General features: G+C 45.8%; 1 protein-coding gene across 2 annotated transcripts; it reads right to left on the bottom strand.

The window, feature by feature from the left end:
• Nucleotides 1–8,489: 8,489 nt before the first annotated feature.
• C1QTNF8 (C1q and TNF related 8) lies at nt 8,490–17,277 on the bottom strand. 2 transcript variants are annotated; one of them, XM_027780232.2, is made up of 4 exons: nt 16,929–17,277; nt 14,010–14,128; nt 10,939–11,179; nt 8,490–10,217 (listed from the first exon to the last, which is right to left on the bottom strand). In XM_027780232.2, exons 3-4 carry the CDS (start codon nt 11,162–11,164, stop codon nt 9,670–9,672), a joined length of 774 nt encoding a protein of 257 aa, XP_027636033.1. In that variant the 5' UTR covers nt 11,165–11,179; nt 14,010–14,128; nt 16,929–17,277; the 3' UTR covers nt 8,490–9,669. The 2 variants fall into 2 exon arrangements, with proteins under 2 accessions (XP_027636033.1, XP_027636035.1); XM_027780234.2 differs by lacking the exon at nt 14,010–14,128.
• Nucleotides 17,278–17,926: the final 649 nt, after the last annotated feature.

Genomic DNA, 17,926 nt, shown 5'->3' with positions numbered 1-17,926 from the left:
AACCGGAGGGATGTCTGTGCCACTGCTGATTCTAGGGACAGATCGCCCAGTCAGCACTTATCCTGCTGATCCAGGATTGGCCTGAGGTGCTGTGGATTGACCTGCAGCTGTCTGGTTCCCAGTGAAGGCAGTGGGTGCCAAGAGGCTGAATCGCTCTGCACAGGCAGAAGAGCGTGGCAGGCGATATGAAGCGGGCAAGCGGCTTTGCCCACCACCTTGCTGGGGAAGGAGTTTTTCAGCTTGACAGAGTATGTGGTATCTGTCAGCTCTGAACACCCACTGCTTTTTTCCCCAAAGCCCCTAACAAATGACATTGCCAGTAATTAAGCAAATGTGGTTAGTGGTTTTATGGCTGAGAAATTGTAACTGCTATTCTTAATGAGCAGAGAGACTCAATTAGATGAGGTTAATATACCAAATAAATGCTATTTGCTCCACTTCAGAATCATCCAAGGTAAAACATCCAGGCACTGGGAGATACTGAGCATGAAATCCAGCCACACCAGAGACACTGATGATTGAACATTTGCTAATTTGCAAACCATTAGGAAACCTGTCACTAAATACCTGAAATCCCCAGGACACGATAACTTGACTCATCTCCAATAACGGGCCAGGTCTGATCGGTACAGGCAGTGCCAGCTCTACAGCCCAGGCTCCATGCATTCAGGTCAGGTCCTCCTTATCCATCTGCTTGATTTTACTTCAGCCTGGTATCAAGGGTATAGCTAGGGGAACAACAGGGGATTCTACCAGGTAGAGTCATAACTTTTCCAAATGTTTTAGCTGTGTCACCTGCCCCAGCTGTTTCTTCAGCCTTCACAAATGGGAGCAGGGCTGGGGAGGAGACCTTGCCAACACCCTGACTACACCAGTACCTTTTCTTAGCCCCAGTTCACTTTCACTTTGGCTCTTCAGCACACTAAGCTCTTCTGTTTCTTAATGAGATCTAATACATCAGCTGCTTGTGTCTGTTTTAAGTGCCCCTGGTTTAGCATGGTGGAGAGCAACTAAAATCATGTCCACTGTTAGAGCTAAGGTTGTGCAAGAAACCTCTGTGACTCAACATAGTGGCTGTAGCATCCCAAATTAAATGGGCCTGGTAGGTTTTTTCATGTTTCTTGCATTACATACTCCTCCCAGCCCTGTATTTCCATTCCCAGAACAGCAGCAAGGCTCATTTTCTCTCTGCAATGTATAATAAAGCCAAGGCATGCAGCACTGCTGCTAAACAGGCACAGAAAACACGGCAGGAGCAAGCAAGGGGGAGCTGGCATCCACATCCCCTATCCCAGCGGTTCCCTTTTATATTTTGATAGATCTTAAAAAGAGCAGATGACAAGTCTTGCACACAGCAAGCATCACCACAGCAGCATTACACTGCTGTCAGCTCATTTCTCCACCTGGGGAGCAGTTGCCATCAGCACATGGTCTGAGGGACACAGGTGACACTGCAATAGCACAGCTGAGGCCAGTGTCCTGCTTAGTACCTGTTCTGGGTCTGGCTCCACAGAGCATTTCCTGCAGATGGGAGCAGGTTTCAGGGCCAGAACCTGTGCTGATGCACAGTTGTGCATTTTTACTAGAGTTTGCAAGTCTTGCCATTTTCCTGCCTTCCAAAGCACTTTAGGCACTTTGCTCCCCTTGATTTTACCCAGGAAAGCAAAAGCAGTGGGGACTCCCACCCAGGCCATTTCAGAGAAATTCCTATCAACAGGATTCAGGCACTACAAACAAGTGTGGTAGACCCCCAAAAAGCAGGCAGACACTGTTTAATTTCCTAGATGCTAACACTTGTCTGGACTTGCCATCCAAGAGCTACACAACAGTGTGATTGAGACTTCACTGTACAGATGCCTTTTCAATCAACGGGAAAGTCAGAATTCTACATTAAAGGGGATGAAAAGCACAGGCAGAGGAACAGAGAGAGCAATGACCTTGAGGAGTAATTGATCTGCATTCTTTCCTGCTTGGAGACAGGGCAGCGCCATTCCCTGGCTGCACACAGGCAGCTGCTCAGCTGCCATGCAGTGCTGGCATTTTGCATTAGCAAAAACCCAAATGCAGTAGCAATTCCTCTGTTTCCTGCAACAAAAGTTTCGCTCCTGAAAAGGCTTTTCTGTGCTAAAGGCAGGAAATCTGCCACTTGCTCACACTGCAGCATTCAGGACCCCGAACCAGCAAAGAGGTGCCTGCTCCCTCCGAGAGCAAGGGAGGAAGAGATTTCTTTGTGAGTTGGCTTTAATGCAATTTTCCCTGGAAGAAAGGAGTTGCAAATAGCATTAGGTTGTCATGCCCAACGTATGGCAGCAATTGTCAGGGTGCCCAGATCCTCTGCAGCAGCTTTTGGCTGGAGCATGAAGCGCAGCTGCTGTCAAGAAAACATCCGTTGGCTGGGGAGAGGGGAAGCAGAGCCTTCATCACCACAGCGCCGTCACCACCAGCTCATCCTCCCCGCTTGCCAGTCCCCAAGCTGCAGCTAGTGCTGGCAGAGGAGACAGAGCTCTGCCCACATGTGGCCAAATCCAGCATTGGGAGGCCACAAACCACCAGCTCTGAGCTTTCCCCATGAGATCGGTCCCACATTGCTGTAGTCACAGTGTGTGAGCTCTTTTACCCAGGGTCTTCTACCTTAAGACCCAGTTAGGCAGAAAGCACATAAAATCTCACAAAATTAGGCAAAGAAAAGGTGCTGAGGAGCCAAGAAGGGTGAACTACCAGAGAGAGCACACAGATTTGTTGTTTCCAGGTGCTGCTGCTTGGACTTTGCCATGGAAGTGAAAAGCACCATGGAAAATGAGAATGTACGAGGAGAAAGTGGCATCACCAGGCTTTGGCAGGGACAGCCACAGTACACTGTGCAGGGCAAGAAAAGGGACACACACACACACCCACACTGCTCCCCACCTCTCCCTCAGCATCCCCTGGGGGTGTATGTGGGCTCCCCTGCCTGTCCTGGGACACCCCTGCTGTTCCATCTGCAGGCACAGCCCAAAGGTTTGGGAAATGCCATTCCCAACCTCCCCCCAAGCAGAGGCGAGGGAAGCAGGTGATGCCCTCATAGCATGTGCAGGCCAAAGTCTCCAACCTTTTAGCTACACATTGTTCCCTGGCTTTTAATCGGTTTCTATTTGTTTTAACACTTTCCTATTCTATCTCCTGCTTTAGATCTTTGTTAGTGACTAGGTTCTTACTAGAATCATTAAGTTCCATTCACCTCATCCAAACGCAACCCATTAGCTTTATTTGTTGCCTGGTTTCCTTATCTGCACTGATGTTATCTGCCTGTTCCTGTTGTAAAATGTAAGTTTCCTTATTGAGAGGAAAAAACAGTATGCTGAAGGCAAAGGTTCCTTTTTGTCCTTACCCTGACCGACAGGGAACAGTCCTTCCAGAAAGCTAGGAGGGATGAAACCTCAGCAGAAACAGCCCCCTTACTCCCCAAAAATGCTGCAAGAGGGGAATGCAGCATCTGTTGGATACAACAGGTTGTAGCACCCCCATAACAGAGGGAGGTGGACACCATGAGCAGAGCAGGCAGGATGTAGCAAGGCATGGCAACACCTGTTTGCAATATCAGCTAATCCACCAAGCAGCTGAGAGGTAAGCACTGAGTATCAGAGGTGCCACACACCTGCAACTCACACCACACCATACATGCGCTCAGGAAGAACTTTTCAGGTTTTAGTTTTCACATGACCATTGCTTTTAAAACATGGTTATCCAAAGAGAGGTTTCAAAAAGGATGAGGAGAGTCATCAGAATGCTGAAAGTGTCCAGCACATCCTCAGAGCAAACTGCTTTGTGCCTGGACAGGCTCACAGCACAGCCCTCCCAAATACTGCATGCCCACCATGGGAGCAACACTGGACTGCTGCTGGGGAGAAGCAGCATGTTTGCTGTCAGGTCCCATTCTGACTATTTACAGACAAAAAACCACACAGAGCTAGACTTTAAGGAAATTTAACATTTTGAGAGACAATTGGCAGAATAGGGCTTTTCCCCAGTCTCGTTTGGCTGGGAAAAGCCCACTTCATATTAGCTCACAGCCCTTACTAAGCTTATGGTCAGCCAGAAGAGACTTGTGATTTCAGCAGTTACTAAGGGGTGGCTTACTGCTACAGGCTGAAATGGAATCAGGGAATTGGGCTGCCTCTGAAGGGCACAGCTAACACTGAGCACCAAGCAAGATTGAAGCTTTGCAGCCCTCATCCTGGCTCAGAGAGCTGCTGCAAAGCAGGGAGCAGCACCAGGATGAGCCCATCCCCTCCCCAGGGCAGCACAAGCACACAGCGAGCAGGAGAGCATACAGGTTAGCTCAGGGGACAGCATCAGTCCTCCCAGGTCCTCTTCTCACCTGGCTTTGACTGCTCATTATCATCATAGCAGTGCAAGCAAGGCAATTACTTGTGCTTCAGATTCACTACTAAACCTACAGCAAGATGAAGACCTAATCATCACCTGCTGCACTCTTTGCTGAGAATTAGAAAGTGCTATAAGGGCTTTCCTAAAAGACATGATTTTTGCCTTGCAGCTCACCAGAACAGCCTCAATGAGTCAATGAATGAATTTAGAAGTTTAATCAACTTAGACAAGACTGACTGTACAGAGCAGCAGGGTTTGGCTACAAGTAAGGAAGCATGAATAATTAGGAAAAAAACAGGGAGCACACAGAGGTTTTAGTTTCCTTGATGCCATTTGGCATCAAGAGCACTAAGCACCAGCCCAGTCCCTAGCTCTGCCAGAATAAGGAGCTGCAACAGCACTGTAAGAGCCACTAACCTGAACACTGCTTGTTTGCTACAGCCAGAGTTACAAGCCCTATAACACCTCTTCCAAGAGAGTCTGCCTGCATTAGTTAGTGTTATTAAAAGACTACACAAAAAGGCACTACATTCTTTAAGAGCAAGGTCTGCTAGGTCAGCAAAGAAACTGTAGGACCAGCAACAGATTCTTGTAATGACTCTCTCATGCTCAGCACAAGCAATAGAAAAAACATAAAGGTACTCAGTGTGCTATGAAATATACTACCTTCTGTAACATTCCAGTAAATCCTAAGAGAAAAAGCACCACCTATGATTTCTCTAAAGTGACTCACAAAAACCTACATAACACTCACCTCTCCAGCAAGTCCCAGAGGCTCCCTTGCCTTTCCTGCTGCCTTATATAGCCCCTCAGCCTGGGAAGGCAGACACAGGTGGGCTCTAAGTCATTTGCTGCTTCTGCATATAAAGAGGAGATGGAGCACCTGCACATCAGCTGCTGTAGGAGAAGAAAGGTGGAGGAGAAGGAAGGAGATTAAAAAAAGGGAAAGTGTGCTATTTTTGAGCTTCTAGGGAAAATAGGGTCAGACTGTTAAAAATTGGGTGTTACGGTGTTTGAACTTCAGGAAGTAGTGGTTTTAGGCTAAGTCTGTAAGTGCAAGGATGTTCTCCCCAGTTTTACATCTGCAGAGCAAAACTAAGTGATAGGGCATTTACGTAGCAAAGTAAGAGCTCTGCAGACACCTTGCAAGTCCTAACACAATGCTTCATTTAGCACAGTTGTGTCAGGAAGGGTAGTGAAAGCATATGGGGAAGTTGTGAGACAGCCTTAAGCAGAGGTCTCAATGGGGCAGATAGATCCCTGCGATCCATGAGCTGTGAGTTTTCTTATATGGGGATTTGTGATGCTGAAACTGCAGCTGAGGCACATGGAGAGGAATGTAAAAGCAAGCCTGGCTCAGCTTTTTTGTAGGGGGGGTTTATTGGGAGCTATGTCTTGTAGCTTTTTCAAGTTTTTCTCAGTGAAAAAGAAGATGAAACTTATACATGCAGGAAAAGGAAGGTTAAAGGGGCTGTGTGTGATGATGTGGTGCATTCCTCCACTCTAAGCAGAACTGCCTTTATCGCTCCTGGCAGATCCTAAGATGCCATCAAAGGCTTCCTGGGATGGAGAGCTTGTCTTTCATGCTGCAGCCACTTGCAGTCTGATTCTCCTTTTACCTGAAGTACTTCTTTTCCTTGTATTGAGCATAAACCTTGCTCTACCCCCAGTGGATATGGGCAGGTCACTTCCTTGCTCTCTTCCATTCATCACCCTCCTGGCACAAGGACATGTGCTGTCCCAGCACACTGTCACCTTCTGAGGTGCTCTTCTGGGGCTCTGATGCCAAAGAAACAAAGGAGAGGATGTTAGATACATTTACCTCTTCCCTGTTCCCAAATTTTGGACTAGTAAGTGTAAATCTCAGATCTGCAGTCAGAAGACAAAAGGTATGTTGTCTTACAGCCTGTTTTAATCTCCCTGTGCCAATCAAAAGAGATTGTTGGGGGTAGATGCTTTGCATCTGGTGTTTTCCATAATATTTCTGTTTGTATAGAAAGGTCCTGTTCTCCATTTATAGTTCCCTGTATATGATCTCAACAGGTTCCTTTACTTCCCTTATTTGTGGCCCTGACCCAAGGACAGGTAAGGTTATTTTGGCAAATTAGTTTATTGCTGCCTTGTTTTGTGGGCGTTTCATCTCCCCCAAGGATCCTGGGGTGAGGGGGACCTACAGGAGAACTAATATTTATTAATAAACTCCGGGAGTTTATGGCAGCTGAGGCAGTTTTGTCATTTGTGTGATACTGTTCACTGAAGGATTTGGAAAAAAAGTTGCTGACAGACCCTCAATTTATTTCAAACCATGAAATAAAAATACTGCTTTTGGGAAATATTTGGAGAAACAAATACAATTGTTTTCTTCCTTTTCATTTAGATATCAGCAATTAATCCCCCCACCCTCACACACACACACTTTCTTCTCTTCAAAAGAGAACTTAGCTTTTTTCAAAGTTTAACTTCCAAGCCACGTATTCCTGGGGAAAAAGGGTTTAAAATTCTGTTCCTATAAGAGAGACCCTGGCAGGCTGCCTGTATGCTGATGAGCAGATCTCAAATATTTGTGCTTTGGATTTGGCTCGTTAAACTTCTCTAAAGAGGGATGATTGTCCCAGCTCTTGAAGTTGGAAAAAACTGATGGATGCATTCAAAATGTGGCAATAGGAATGTCTTTGTATATTAAGCTGTTTAGATATTTCTATTTTTTTCCCCAAAGAACTTGGTCAGTTGAGACTTATGGTTCTTTTATGCTATAAATGACTAATTTGAACAATGAATGCAACCTGACAACATTTTTTTATTATTTGAAAAGCTATTTTGCACCTGAAACCAATGTGGCTTTAATGATTTACCTGCTGATGCCACTGGCGTATCAGTCATGAGCATTTTGAGTGTGTCCTATTGCTTTGATAACCAGACTATCTCTAACTGTGTGTCCAGGTGTTATGGAGATGTGCCTATCTAGTGATATGGATGGATGGGTTTTTTTCTTGCTTCCTAGTAGAAAGTAACTTTTCCAAAACCAGTGTGGATTGAACATAAACACATTCTGGGTGCGTTTTTTTTCCCAGTGCTGGATTAAGCACTGTCAATAACTCCAGCTGGATCCTTCTTTTCTTTTTAATTACACTCAATGCAGTGAACTGCAGGTGGGAGTGAGCTGAACCTGTGGTGAAACTGCTTGATGTGTGAGGAATGGTGGGCAGCCCTGCAGCCGCATCAGCCCTAGTGCAGCATCCCTGCTCCCCTGCAGGAATCTCATGAGGTCCTTGGCCAGCGGTACCCTGCACCCAGAGTATGACTTTCTGTAGCTGCAAAATCTAGGTCTGAGTGGGGGATGATTAGGATTAAGGACAAAAGAGAGGAAAAAAGATTTTTGTGGCTCTCACAGCTGGGACATGGCTGGGGAAGAGTCTGCAAATGTCCTGGGTCCGGTGCAGTGGGAAGGCTGCTGCTGGCATGTGTGTTTGCTCAGGGCTTGTGTCTCCCTGTTGGTGCTCTCAGCACTAAGTGGTATCTGCAAACAAGCAATGCAGCCATCAGGGCTTTTACCATCACCCTGGTGGGAACAGATGATTAAGAAGCTTTTTTAGAAGGAGGGTGAGGTGGAAATGCTGTGCAATGGCCTGACCCAAGCAGCCGGGGCAGCTGAGAGCAGGTCGGTGGAGGATCTGCATTAAATGCCCTTGGGAGTGTTTTTTAAAGCTAGACAAGTTTCCCACTTTTCCCTTCCAGGGTTGCAGGCTATGAAGGAAGCAGGAGCAGACATGTTTCAGGGCTTGTAGACCCATTTTCATCATGCATTTACTTGGCAGATAGGTTCTTAAAAGTTCCTATCTTCACAAAGATTGTGAGATCTGAAAGATTTGGTACTTATTTTGCATCAAGGTGTCATTAACCCCTCTCTCTCCATCCTCATACTTGATGATGGCTGTTTACTAGCCTGCAAAGAGAGGAGTTGGTGTCAGTCTGGTTTCTGGAGTCCTTTGGTGTTAAAGTAACTACAATTGCCACCCAAGACCGTTACATGGAATGGATGTTTGGTCTAGTGCATTTAGCCCTGCACTGTGACAAAGGATATGGAGAAAAAAAATACAAAACAAAACCAGGACACTCAAAGCAAGTGTACTCAAGCAATATCTTTATTTCAGCTACTTTTCCAAACAGCTGTGGAAAGGCGAGGTACAGCAGTGAAGCGGTTTGCCTAGCGAGAGCTTTCCATGCATCCTTCATACAAATGGCTGGGGATGCAAACAGACTGGGGGAATGGGTAAGAGGGAACTGGGGGAAATGATGTTTCTTGCTGCTGCATGTACCTTTCCCCTGTTACGTCAATAACGTTTTAGGAAAAAAGAAACCAAATCCCCTAAAATATCACTGCAGTAAAGCACCTTTTTAGTTTCCAGTGTTCTGCACTTTCCAGAAATGAGGGTGCTATTAAGGTGGTAATTATCAGACATGAACATGGCCTCAAATTCCAGCTTGGCAATGAGCACTCAAATTGGATCCTAAGGCAGGGCTCACCATTTTCCTTAAAATGGGCAATACGCACATTCCCAGCCGTGGTGGATGTGCTGGTGTGAGTATTGCTAGCAGTACGGTCTAGCAAAATTATAGCATGTGGCTACAGCTTTGCTTGAAACTATGTGCCTCTGAAAAAGCTTGGCCAGACTGATGTGCTATTACTTATCTAATTCTAGTATTATGCTTGCAGAATGCGATAATATATGAAATGGAACAAAAAATGTGATTTAGAGTAAATGTCCTGTGCAAAATATTGTTCTTAACACTGGTGCATTGTTGCCTACCTGAGTGGAGCAGACCTGACGCTGGGGAGTGTGGGCTCTGATTAGCAATATTGCACCCTGCACAGATACCCAAGTGGTGGTATAGAGGTAATGATATTCCTTAATGAGCACCCAGATAACTGGCATCTGAAGACGATCCTCAGATGTAATTGAAATGTATTCTCTAAAGCAGAGCAAAGAAATTACATTTTTGCTACTGGCTTGGCAAACTTTTTAGGGATCTTACTGGGGATTTATACAGGGCTGAAGAACTAGGGCCTCCTGCATGTGTCTTCTCCAGGGCACATAGGGGCTGAAGCCTTCTCAGCGCTTGTGTAGCTTGCATCGCCTTGAAACAGTCACCTCCACCCACACAGGTCTCCTTGGCATGGACAGACTGCCCTGTCAGCAGGCCAGGAGGCCTGTAACCGTTCCAAGTGGAACTAGACATATGCGTTTCTAAGAGGGGAGACACTAATGTATCTACCAAAGCTTTGAGCCTAAAGCTGACAAATGGCTACTCTATGGCTGGCTTGATTAAATGGCCGTTGAAGATGATATAAACATCAGACTCCTCACTGTAGATGGCGTTTTCTCGCTCCCGCTTGAACAGCCTCACCCAGACCTCCTCTCCCTCCTGCAGGTCCAGCATCAGACTCTGGCTCTGCATGATGCTCCTATCGCTGGGCTGGGCATAGAGGATGGCCACCTCCTTCTCGTTCTTCATCAAGTGCAGGTAGGTCTCCTTGAAGTTCCAGGTGTGGACGTTGAGGCTGAAGTAGTAGATCCCTGCCACATAGCAGAAGAACTTCCCCGAGAACATGTTGAAGTGCTTGTAGAGGTTCACGAACTCTATGTCAAAAGTGACATGCTGGAAGTAGTCTGAGCTGTGAAGGGGTTTTCTCCGACCCACAGAGAAGGCAGCATACAGCTGCTTGCAGGAATGGCCTTGTGGGCCAGGTTGGCCCTTCTGTCCCTTCCGTCCATTGAAGCCACGAAGCCCTCTTTCTCCTTCCTTCCCAACTGGCCCGGGGTACCCTTTCTCTCCCATTTCACCCTTTTCACCTGCAAGTGTAAAGAAAAACAAGCATGTGAAGGCCAAGCTGCGGGCACATCCTGCTGGAGACAGCTCTGATTTACCAGTACAGGTGTCTGGAGGCATTGGTCAGGTAGTGGCACCTTCCTCATCCTCAAATGATGCAAATGCCAGCTGAAAGCTTGGCCTCACTGAGCCTTTGGTGCCGATGATCCGTGTCCAGCTGTGGAGTTCCACAGCTGGACCAGCCCCGTTATGTGACTCCAGCATGCGTAAGCCCAGCCCCTCGGTGCAGAGGTTACTCATTTTGCTGAGGTTGAATTTGGACCTGGGGGAGGAGGTTGGGTTTGTTCTGTGTACCCCAACTCACGGGACTCCTGGCACATCGGTATTACACAGTTAACTTTTGTTTGCCTGCCTGGCCGAGACAAATGTGCAATGGAAAAAGTGAGTGAGCATCTTTCCCAGTTTCTAACTCTTCCATTTAGTAGTTCTGTGATAACATTTGCATCTGGTTTTTAGTGTGACCTAACCTGAGCTCCCAGTGATTCTGCTTTTTGATGGATTAGAGATTTTTGCCTACTCTTCTCACTTGCACGCACATATAGCCCGTGCCTTGGCACCCCTTGACCTTCTCTTATGGTCAATATAAGATGGATGAGTTTCTCGGTGTAGGGAGGAGCACAGCTTGCAAAATGAGGGTGAGCAAGTCAGGTAAAGGATATTACCACTGTAGTCAGCTTTACCCACCTTTGAGGATGGTGATATCTATAGTGGGCTGGACTTTGGGTACCGAATAGGCAGGGTCGCTGCTCATCCTTGTGTACCGTGAGGAGATGATGGAGGTGGGCTGCTCTGAAGGCCCGCAGCATCGCACGCACGAGAGGCGCCGTGCTTCTCGCCTCGGCTGACCCTTTTCCAGCAGGGCACTGACGTTCATGGTGGACACCACGAGCAGGAGAAGCACAGCACTCATCTTCAGCGGAGCCAGCTGGACCGAGCAAAGGAATAGAAATGATTAACTTGGTGATTCAAATCGGAGCTTCTGATGGGCCATCTGTTAATGTTACCACGAGGTGCATTTCTTCTGATTAATTATTAGCTTATCTTGTAGTGGCATTGGGAGGCTCCAGGTAGGAAGGGTGCCCCACTGTGTACTGCTTACAAGCAACGGAAAAGGCAATCCCTGTCTCATTACCCACAGCTGAAATATCTGACAAGAGGCACCAGGTAAACAAAATAAAAATAATAAAAAAATCCCAAACCTGTTGAGACGGGCAGCTAAGGCTGAGATTCTTATAGCTGTCATAGCAAGCTCTGCCCAAGGCACATTTGCTGCCTGGCTGCTGTTGGAACAGCCATTGCAAAAGGTGCTGGGTAAAAGACACAAAGCGCTGGCTCTGCTGGTTTTATTGCATTGCCATCCTGAAAAAGTCAAAATCAGATGCAGAAAATGAAACTTGATTTAAATATATAGAGCCTAAACTGGATTTTTTTTTTGAGGAAAAACCTGAAGGGAAATGAAACTAAAAGAAATCAAAAGGATCTGTCTATTTAGCATTTGTCTATTTAACATTTGTCTATTTAGCTAGTCTCTCGCAGCCTCTTGCTGGCGACCTCTTTTCAAGGTGACTTTGCTGGGCAGTTTGTGTCTTTGACCATACCCCTGTGCTCTTCCTAGCAGAATTTCTGTGTTCGCTTCCCATTTTTATTTTCCAACGCACAGAATGAAAGCCAAATAGCTGCAACAGACAGACTGAACTTGGATTTGCTGTGCACAAGCACTAGTTTTTGAGATCATCTATTACATTTTCATCTGCTACTGGCAAGCTCCAATGGCCCTGAATGCTGGGTGAAAGGAACAGAAGGAAAATGTTTCAGGTGGTGCAAAGGGGGTGAGTTTTCTGTAGCTCCCCATCAGCCTCTTCCCTAGGGAGGGAGTAGAGCTGGAGACAGGCAACTACCTCCTTGTATCATGGATAATTAGTGCCATTCTACCGATTGCAGAGGTGTTTCATAGAAGACAAATTTTGGACCGATGCCTTTTTGAACTTTATCCAAACTCCAATTAGTCAGATGGACTCTTGTTGACCTCGGGCTGGGAACAGCTATTACAGCTTCTCTTCTACCAGCTTTAATTCCTGGAATAGGTGAGGAAGATAGTGGTGGGATGTCCTGACTTTCAGAAATAGCTCAGTGAACACACAGGTCCCATCTGCAGGGGGAGGGATTCCTGCCTTGGAGCGCTGCAAAGGCTTCACAGGGCACAAAATGAACCAGTTGAGAGAAGATGGAAAAAAAAAAAAAAGTGTCAGTATGGGGCAAGGTACTTGAGCTGTACTGGCATTCTTGGGAGATGCTTTCTTCTAGTTCTTACCTGCCCCAAAAGAACTGTAATTCACACCTTTTATGACTTGGTGTAACCCAGCTCCCTGGAAACCTGATGAGTACTTATTAGCAGCAACGTAACTTTCCTTCTGACAGCAGTGAAAGTTCTTTCATCATATCTGTCATAACTTGAAATGATCTTTCTGTTGTACCTCATTCTAGGTACAAGTCTGAGGAGGGATCAATATTCCTTTTATGTCAGCGTTCAGGGCCTGAATTTCATTTCCATTAGATCCTTTTTAATTTTCATCCACTTAAGCCATCTTTGTGCTGCCGAACAGGAACAGCAATGCAAGGCTAAATGGACAGCAGGGGTCATAAATAACCAGCCTGTGTGTCACCAGAACAGAAAGTTTGCACTGCAGGGGGGGCATTTGGGGTCTGCATAGTGTTTCTGGGGTCTCTGCAGAAATTAATGTTTGTGCATATACATGGTGGTCTAAAGAAGACCCTGTGTCTGCTCAGAGTCCTGGGGCCAATATACCCTCTCTGGGACTGAAAGCTGTTTAGCCCTTCTGGGGAGTGTGGGTAGTCGATATCCTGGGGATAAAACATAGGGTGTGTGTTTACATTATCAGAACATTAAAGCCAGAGGACATAATTGCTCATAATACCTTCATGAAGGAGAAAGAGCATTCATTAGGAGGGATATTCATAACAGGCAGAAGGGAAAGGATTAATAAATATGAAGAAATTACCTTTTTATAGGCCATTATTGTCCCAAAAATGAATGACTTTCCTATTTTTAGAAGTTAAGGGGAAAAAAAAGTCTGGCTGAAAAAACCCAGTGTTCGGGTTGTGCAGGTTTTACATCACAGCAATCCAAGCACCCACTGAAGAATTTGTGGCTGCTTGTGTGATTCATGAAAGAACAGTTACTCAAGTTATCACCTAGAAATAGCATTTGGAACAAAAAAAAAAAGGGGGCAAATGATGCAACGATCCAGGTAATTCAGGGCATCCTAGAGCTGACACTCCCCACTACATTTTCCTTCACCAGTCAGTGAGGTTAGCTCGGCAACCTGGCATTTAAAAGGATTTAAAGTGACTGAAGGTTTTTAAAACAAATGTTGTCTTTTCCCTCAAGAAATCTTAAAAAGATCATATTTCAGCTTTGTTTTGTTTAAATGGCATCACACAATTCCATTGCCTGACATGTATTTGGTTGTGATATCCGTGGTCAGGTGAAACCGTAATGATGCATTTGAACAGACTTTCAGATCCACAGTCTGCTCGTAACAGGCAGAGGACAGGGGAAGATGTAAATCAGGAAAAAAGCAGAGAGAAAAGAGCCCAAGAGGACTGCAAGAAAAGAATGATGGATCCAGCAGTGTGGGTTCATGTTTGAAAGACACGCAGCACAAACCCAGAAGTCAGGTGAAGGAGAACCTCAAACCAGAGAAATCAAATGTGCAGCAGGAAAGGGAACAAACCTGGTAAGGGTTTCCTTGGAACGAGATTGTGTCAATCTGGAGAAAAGAATGATTTGAGCCAAATTTCAGAGGAGAAGCAAATATAATGCTTGTGGTAGCAGTGAAGTCAAATCTAATACCTTAAAAAAAAAAATAGATATAAAAAGGATGAAACTTGTAACTTAAGATCTGTGAGGTGAAGCAAGAGGTTGGCTTTAGCCATATGTTTTTTCCCTTAAAGATAATTATTGTGACCTTATTTTGTCAAATGTGGAGATGATGGATTTTACTTCGGTGGCACAGGTTTATCTTCTTCAGAAGACAGTGAACAACAAACTGGGCTTCGCTCCACTGTGGCCATGACTCACCAGCGCCCAGGCTGGGACACTGCCTCTTCCACACATCATTCAGATCCCTGCATGGGGCGAACATCCATCCTCCTCCCCACCGCCATCTGACACACTCGTTAGTGCCTGAAATGATGCATTAGTACTGCACTGAGAGCCCTGAGGCTGCAAAACTGAGTACGTTCCTCCTTGGTCATCCTTCATGACACCTCTCTGGAGATGGACAGGCGCATCCTGAAAGCAACAGATTAAATCTGGAACTATAAATTATTGTCTTTGACTTCTGGGCTGGAAACCTGCAAATTGCAAACTGGTTCGATTCAGAAAACTTGGTTTTGCAGTTTGGTAGAGAACCCCAGAGATGATGCTGGATCACAGACATCCTAATGGCTGGGAGGAGAACTGGTCTCCTGTCTTTGGAAGCGATGCAGTCTGTAAATGTTTTCCCTGAGGGCAGGAAGATGGTCTCAGCCCTCAGTCTTGCAAAACTGTTGCTTTTAGTTTGGTTTCTTTGGCTCTGCTTTAGCTCAGGTTCATTTTGAAACAGTTGATTGACAGCTGATGAGTTTGAAACGTTTCAGTTGAAAAGCTTGCAGCGACATGTAGAAAAACGTAAATTGTTTTGATGCTCCTGATGCTTCCTGTATAATGCTTGCGAAGCAGAAAACTCACCATGGGCTGAGCGTGCAGCCTGTTCAGTTGCAATAGGTAATTTCAAGATAAATTATTTGCTCTTCCCAAAACACTTGCAGGCCGCCACACTCCAAAGCCAGGAGGCACAGGCAGCCCCCAGCCTCTGCAAGCGGAACCAAGATGAAACCCAGCAATAAGCGTGAATTTAATCTGATGCTGAGGAGGAAATTCTGCATGTGCTAAATGGGTAGATCTATCTTTTGGGCAATATTTTTGGCAAACCAAATGAAAATTTATGAATGATGGAATGAGACACCTGAACCTGATGAAAAGGCAGTTCATATCAGTGAGTTTTGATGAGGATTGCTGGGGGTTGTGTACATTATAACATTAGGCTGTATGTTACTGTTGGAGACCTCTTTAAACATAATGAAAGGTTTCTTTGACTGAAACCATCCTTTAGCTAAGGTTTTAAAAAGACTCTTTGCTCTTTCTGTCCCTTTTCTTCTCCTCTGAATTCCTGCGTCAAAAGACAATATTAAAATATTACCAAAAGGGATTGTTTTTTCAGGTATTTCTGCCTGGCCCAAAACAAGAAGAAAAAGCCATTTAAAACACCAGTCTCCTTGCATTAAATTCAAACACTCCCGTTGTTTGGACCCTTTTGAAAGGGGGTGTGTGTCTTTAACTGGAGCTGGCAATGTGAACCCCTTAAGGGCTGCTGCCCCGCAGTGCTGGTGAAGATGCAGTGCCCAAGCCAGGGATGCTGCTTTCTACCATGCTCAGTCCAAAGCAGAACAGAGGATTAAATGATGTATTTTTCCTCTGAGCTGACCTTGGAAATACCCTGACTTAAATATAATCCATCAAACTTTTTATTTACACATGGTTTACCTGCTATGAATGACCTGCATGGGAAGTGCTGGCTTTCCAGTGACACCTGGCATTCCCAGTGACTGCCACTAAAGCCAAATTCCTCCCAAGCAAGACCTTAGAGATACCACGAACCTTTGCCAGAGAAGGGTAGAAACCGTTAGTTCTAGTTCAGGGAGTTAAATTATGTGATTCTTTCTTCCTGTGTGCAAATTCTTATTTAATATATTTTCTTGACACTATTACAGCTGGAGAGAGCATCTTGATTGATTTTTTTTTTTGTTGTTGTTCATGATTGAGTTTAATCTTATAGCTCAAGGTAGACAGCTTATGTACGAGGCACATTTGCTCATGCAAAGCTTCTTAATCATTCTGTGTACCTGAAGAATTTTAACACTTTGATATAGGGTAACACATCTGGGCAATAGAAATGATAAGAAATCCCCATAGTATCTGCAAAAATAGCTTGCTTGTTTGGCTCATGGAGAAAATAAAGCAAGAAGGCAAAGCAAGCCAGCCTGGAGGCTGGCCCAAAAGGTTTTCCCTTTGGTTAGCAATGTGGAGTTTGTGACGCTGGCCAGACCTTGCCTGGTCCATTGGCACTGTGGGCAGCCGCTGTGGGAGGTTAGGTCATGGCAAAGGCACAGACCTACCTTCATTTACCCAGCCCATGTTTCCACTGGGTACAGTGGAAATATGTCCTTACCTTGCAGGGATGTTCGAAGAATAAATCCCACTAGTAACTGTGCTGAGCACACATGCTGCAATATTGAGAGTTCACGAGGCAAAAATTGCTCTTGGATCCCTGAGCTGCACTTTAAATTTCTGCTAATGTTTTCCTTCCTGTTATTCCTAGGGCTTTACTCGGAAAAACATCTATGACTATCTTTGCTTTAAATTCACAGTGGACAGGACAACGCCAGTCACTGCCCATTTTAATTAGCGACAAGTCCTGACTGAAAACCCAAGAGGGCTGTTAAGACTAAAACCTTTCTCGCACCATAGAGATGGAAAACACATGGATGTGTCGGCCACAAACCTCGGCATCATTCCAGAGTTGGAAAATATTTCAGTTCTGCTTTTTTACCTTTTGTCTTCTTTCAAGCCTCGACCTCCTCACTGCTCCAGAGCTCCCTGCATCACCAGCAGCAGGAAATGAGGCATCGTTAGGGCCAGGTTTGTCTGGACACTGGACTTCCTCGGGAAATGATTTGTTCAGATTTTTGTTATTTTCTTCCCTGGGAGGATCTAAAATTTCTTCATGAGCAACTTATTGCAGAAAAGCCCAAAACACTGAAGGAACTTGTGCATTTTCCAAGATGAAGACACGACAGCTCAGGTGCTCCTCTGCCGGTGGTGCCAGAGCTGAGCACAGGGCAATGCCTCTCTGACACGATGCCACAGAGATGCCTCACTTAGGCTGAGCACCAGGAGCCTGTCTGCAGCCGTGAAGTGATCTGAGGGCTCACAGACAAGAGTATTTGGATCCCAAAAAGCAACGCGGTTTAAAATTTTCCACTGTCTGTAGTGATTTGCAGATGACCGATGTTAACGCCCTCTTGTCCACAGTGTTTATACAACGCGCTGGGGTGATACGGGAGAGGAGTTGGCTGTGCTGCTAGAGACAGCTGGGTCGCTTCCAGCCCTGCAAGATGGGAGCAGGGCAGGGACGGAGGCAAAGCCAGGATTCAACTATGGAGGGGGCTGGGGGGTGTTAGCTGCATCCCTACTTGGAATGGCCTGGGTGAAGATTTGGTCAGCAAGTTTGTAGCTCCATTTCTAATTGTTTGGTTTGGGGTTTATTTTCTGGTGCTTTTTTAGCATGTGCCTGTTTCCAGTGAGGGTGGATTGCCCTAATTCCTCTGTCCCAGGAGAGGCTGTCCCTGAGCAGCAGCAGCCCATGCAGTCACCATGTGCTACATCCAGCTGCGATTTCATCTGCCAGACGTAGGAAGAAACGAGGATCCCAAGCAAGCATCCCTTCCTATTACCTGTACACGCTTAGACCTGGGGGGCTCTGTGGATTTAACACAGTCCCCTGCAGGTGCTGTGGAGGGCGAGGCTGTGCCTGTATGGAAATAGTCC

This window comes from Falco peregrinus, chromosome 5 (assembly GCF_023634155.1).
Source record: "Falco peregrinus isolate bFalPer1 chromosome 5, bFalPer1.pri, whole genome shotgun sequence".
Lineage (NCBI taxonomy): Eukaryota > Metazoa > Chordata > Aves > Falconiformes > Falconidae > Falco > Falco peregrinus.
Note: the sequence above shows the minus strand (reverse complement) of the source record. Positions and strands in the feature narration are given on the sequence as shown.

Excerpts from the sequence above, each read along its gene's own strand:
- C1QTNF8 (XM_027780232.2), bottom strand. The coding sequence starts at position 11,164 with ATGAGTGCTGTGCTTCTCCTGCTCGTGGTGTCCACCATGAACGTCAGT. Across the intron at positions 10,218-10,938 it reads AGATATCACCATCCTCAAAG|GTGAAAAGGGTGAAATGGGA; the intron begins GTGGGTAAAGCT and ends TTACACTTGCAG.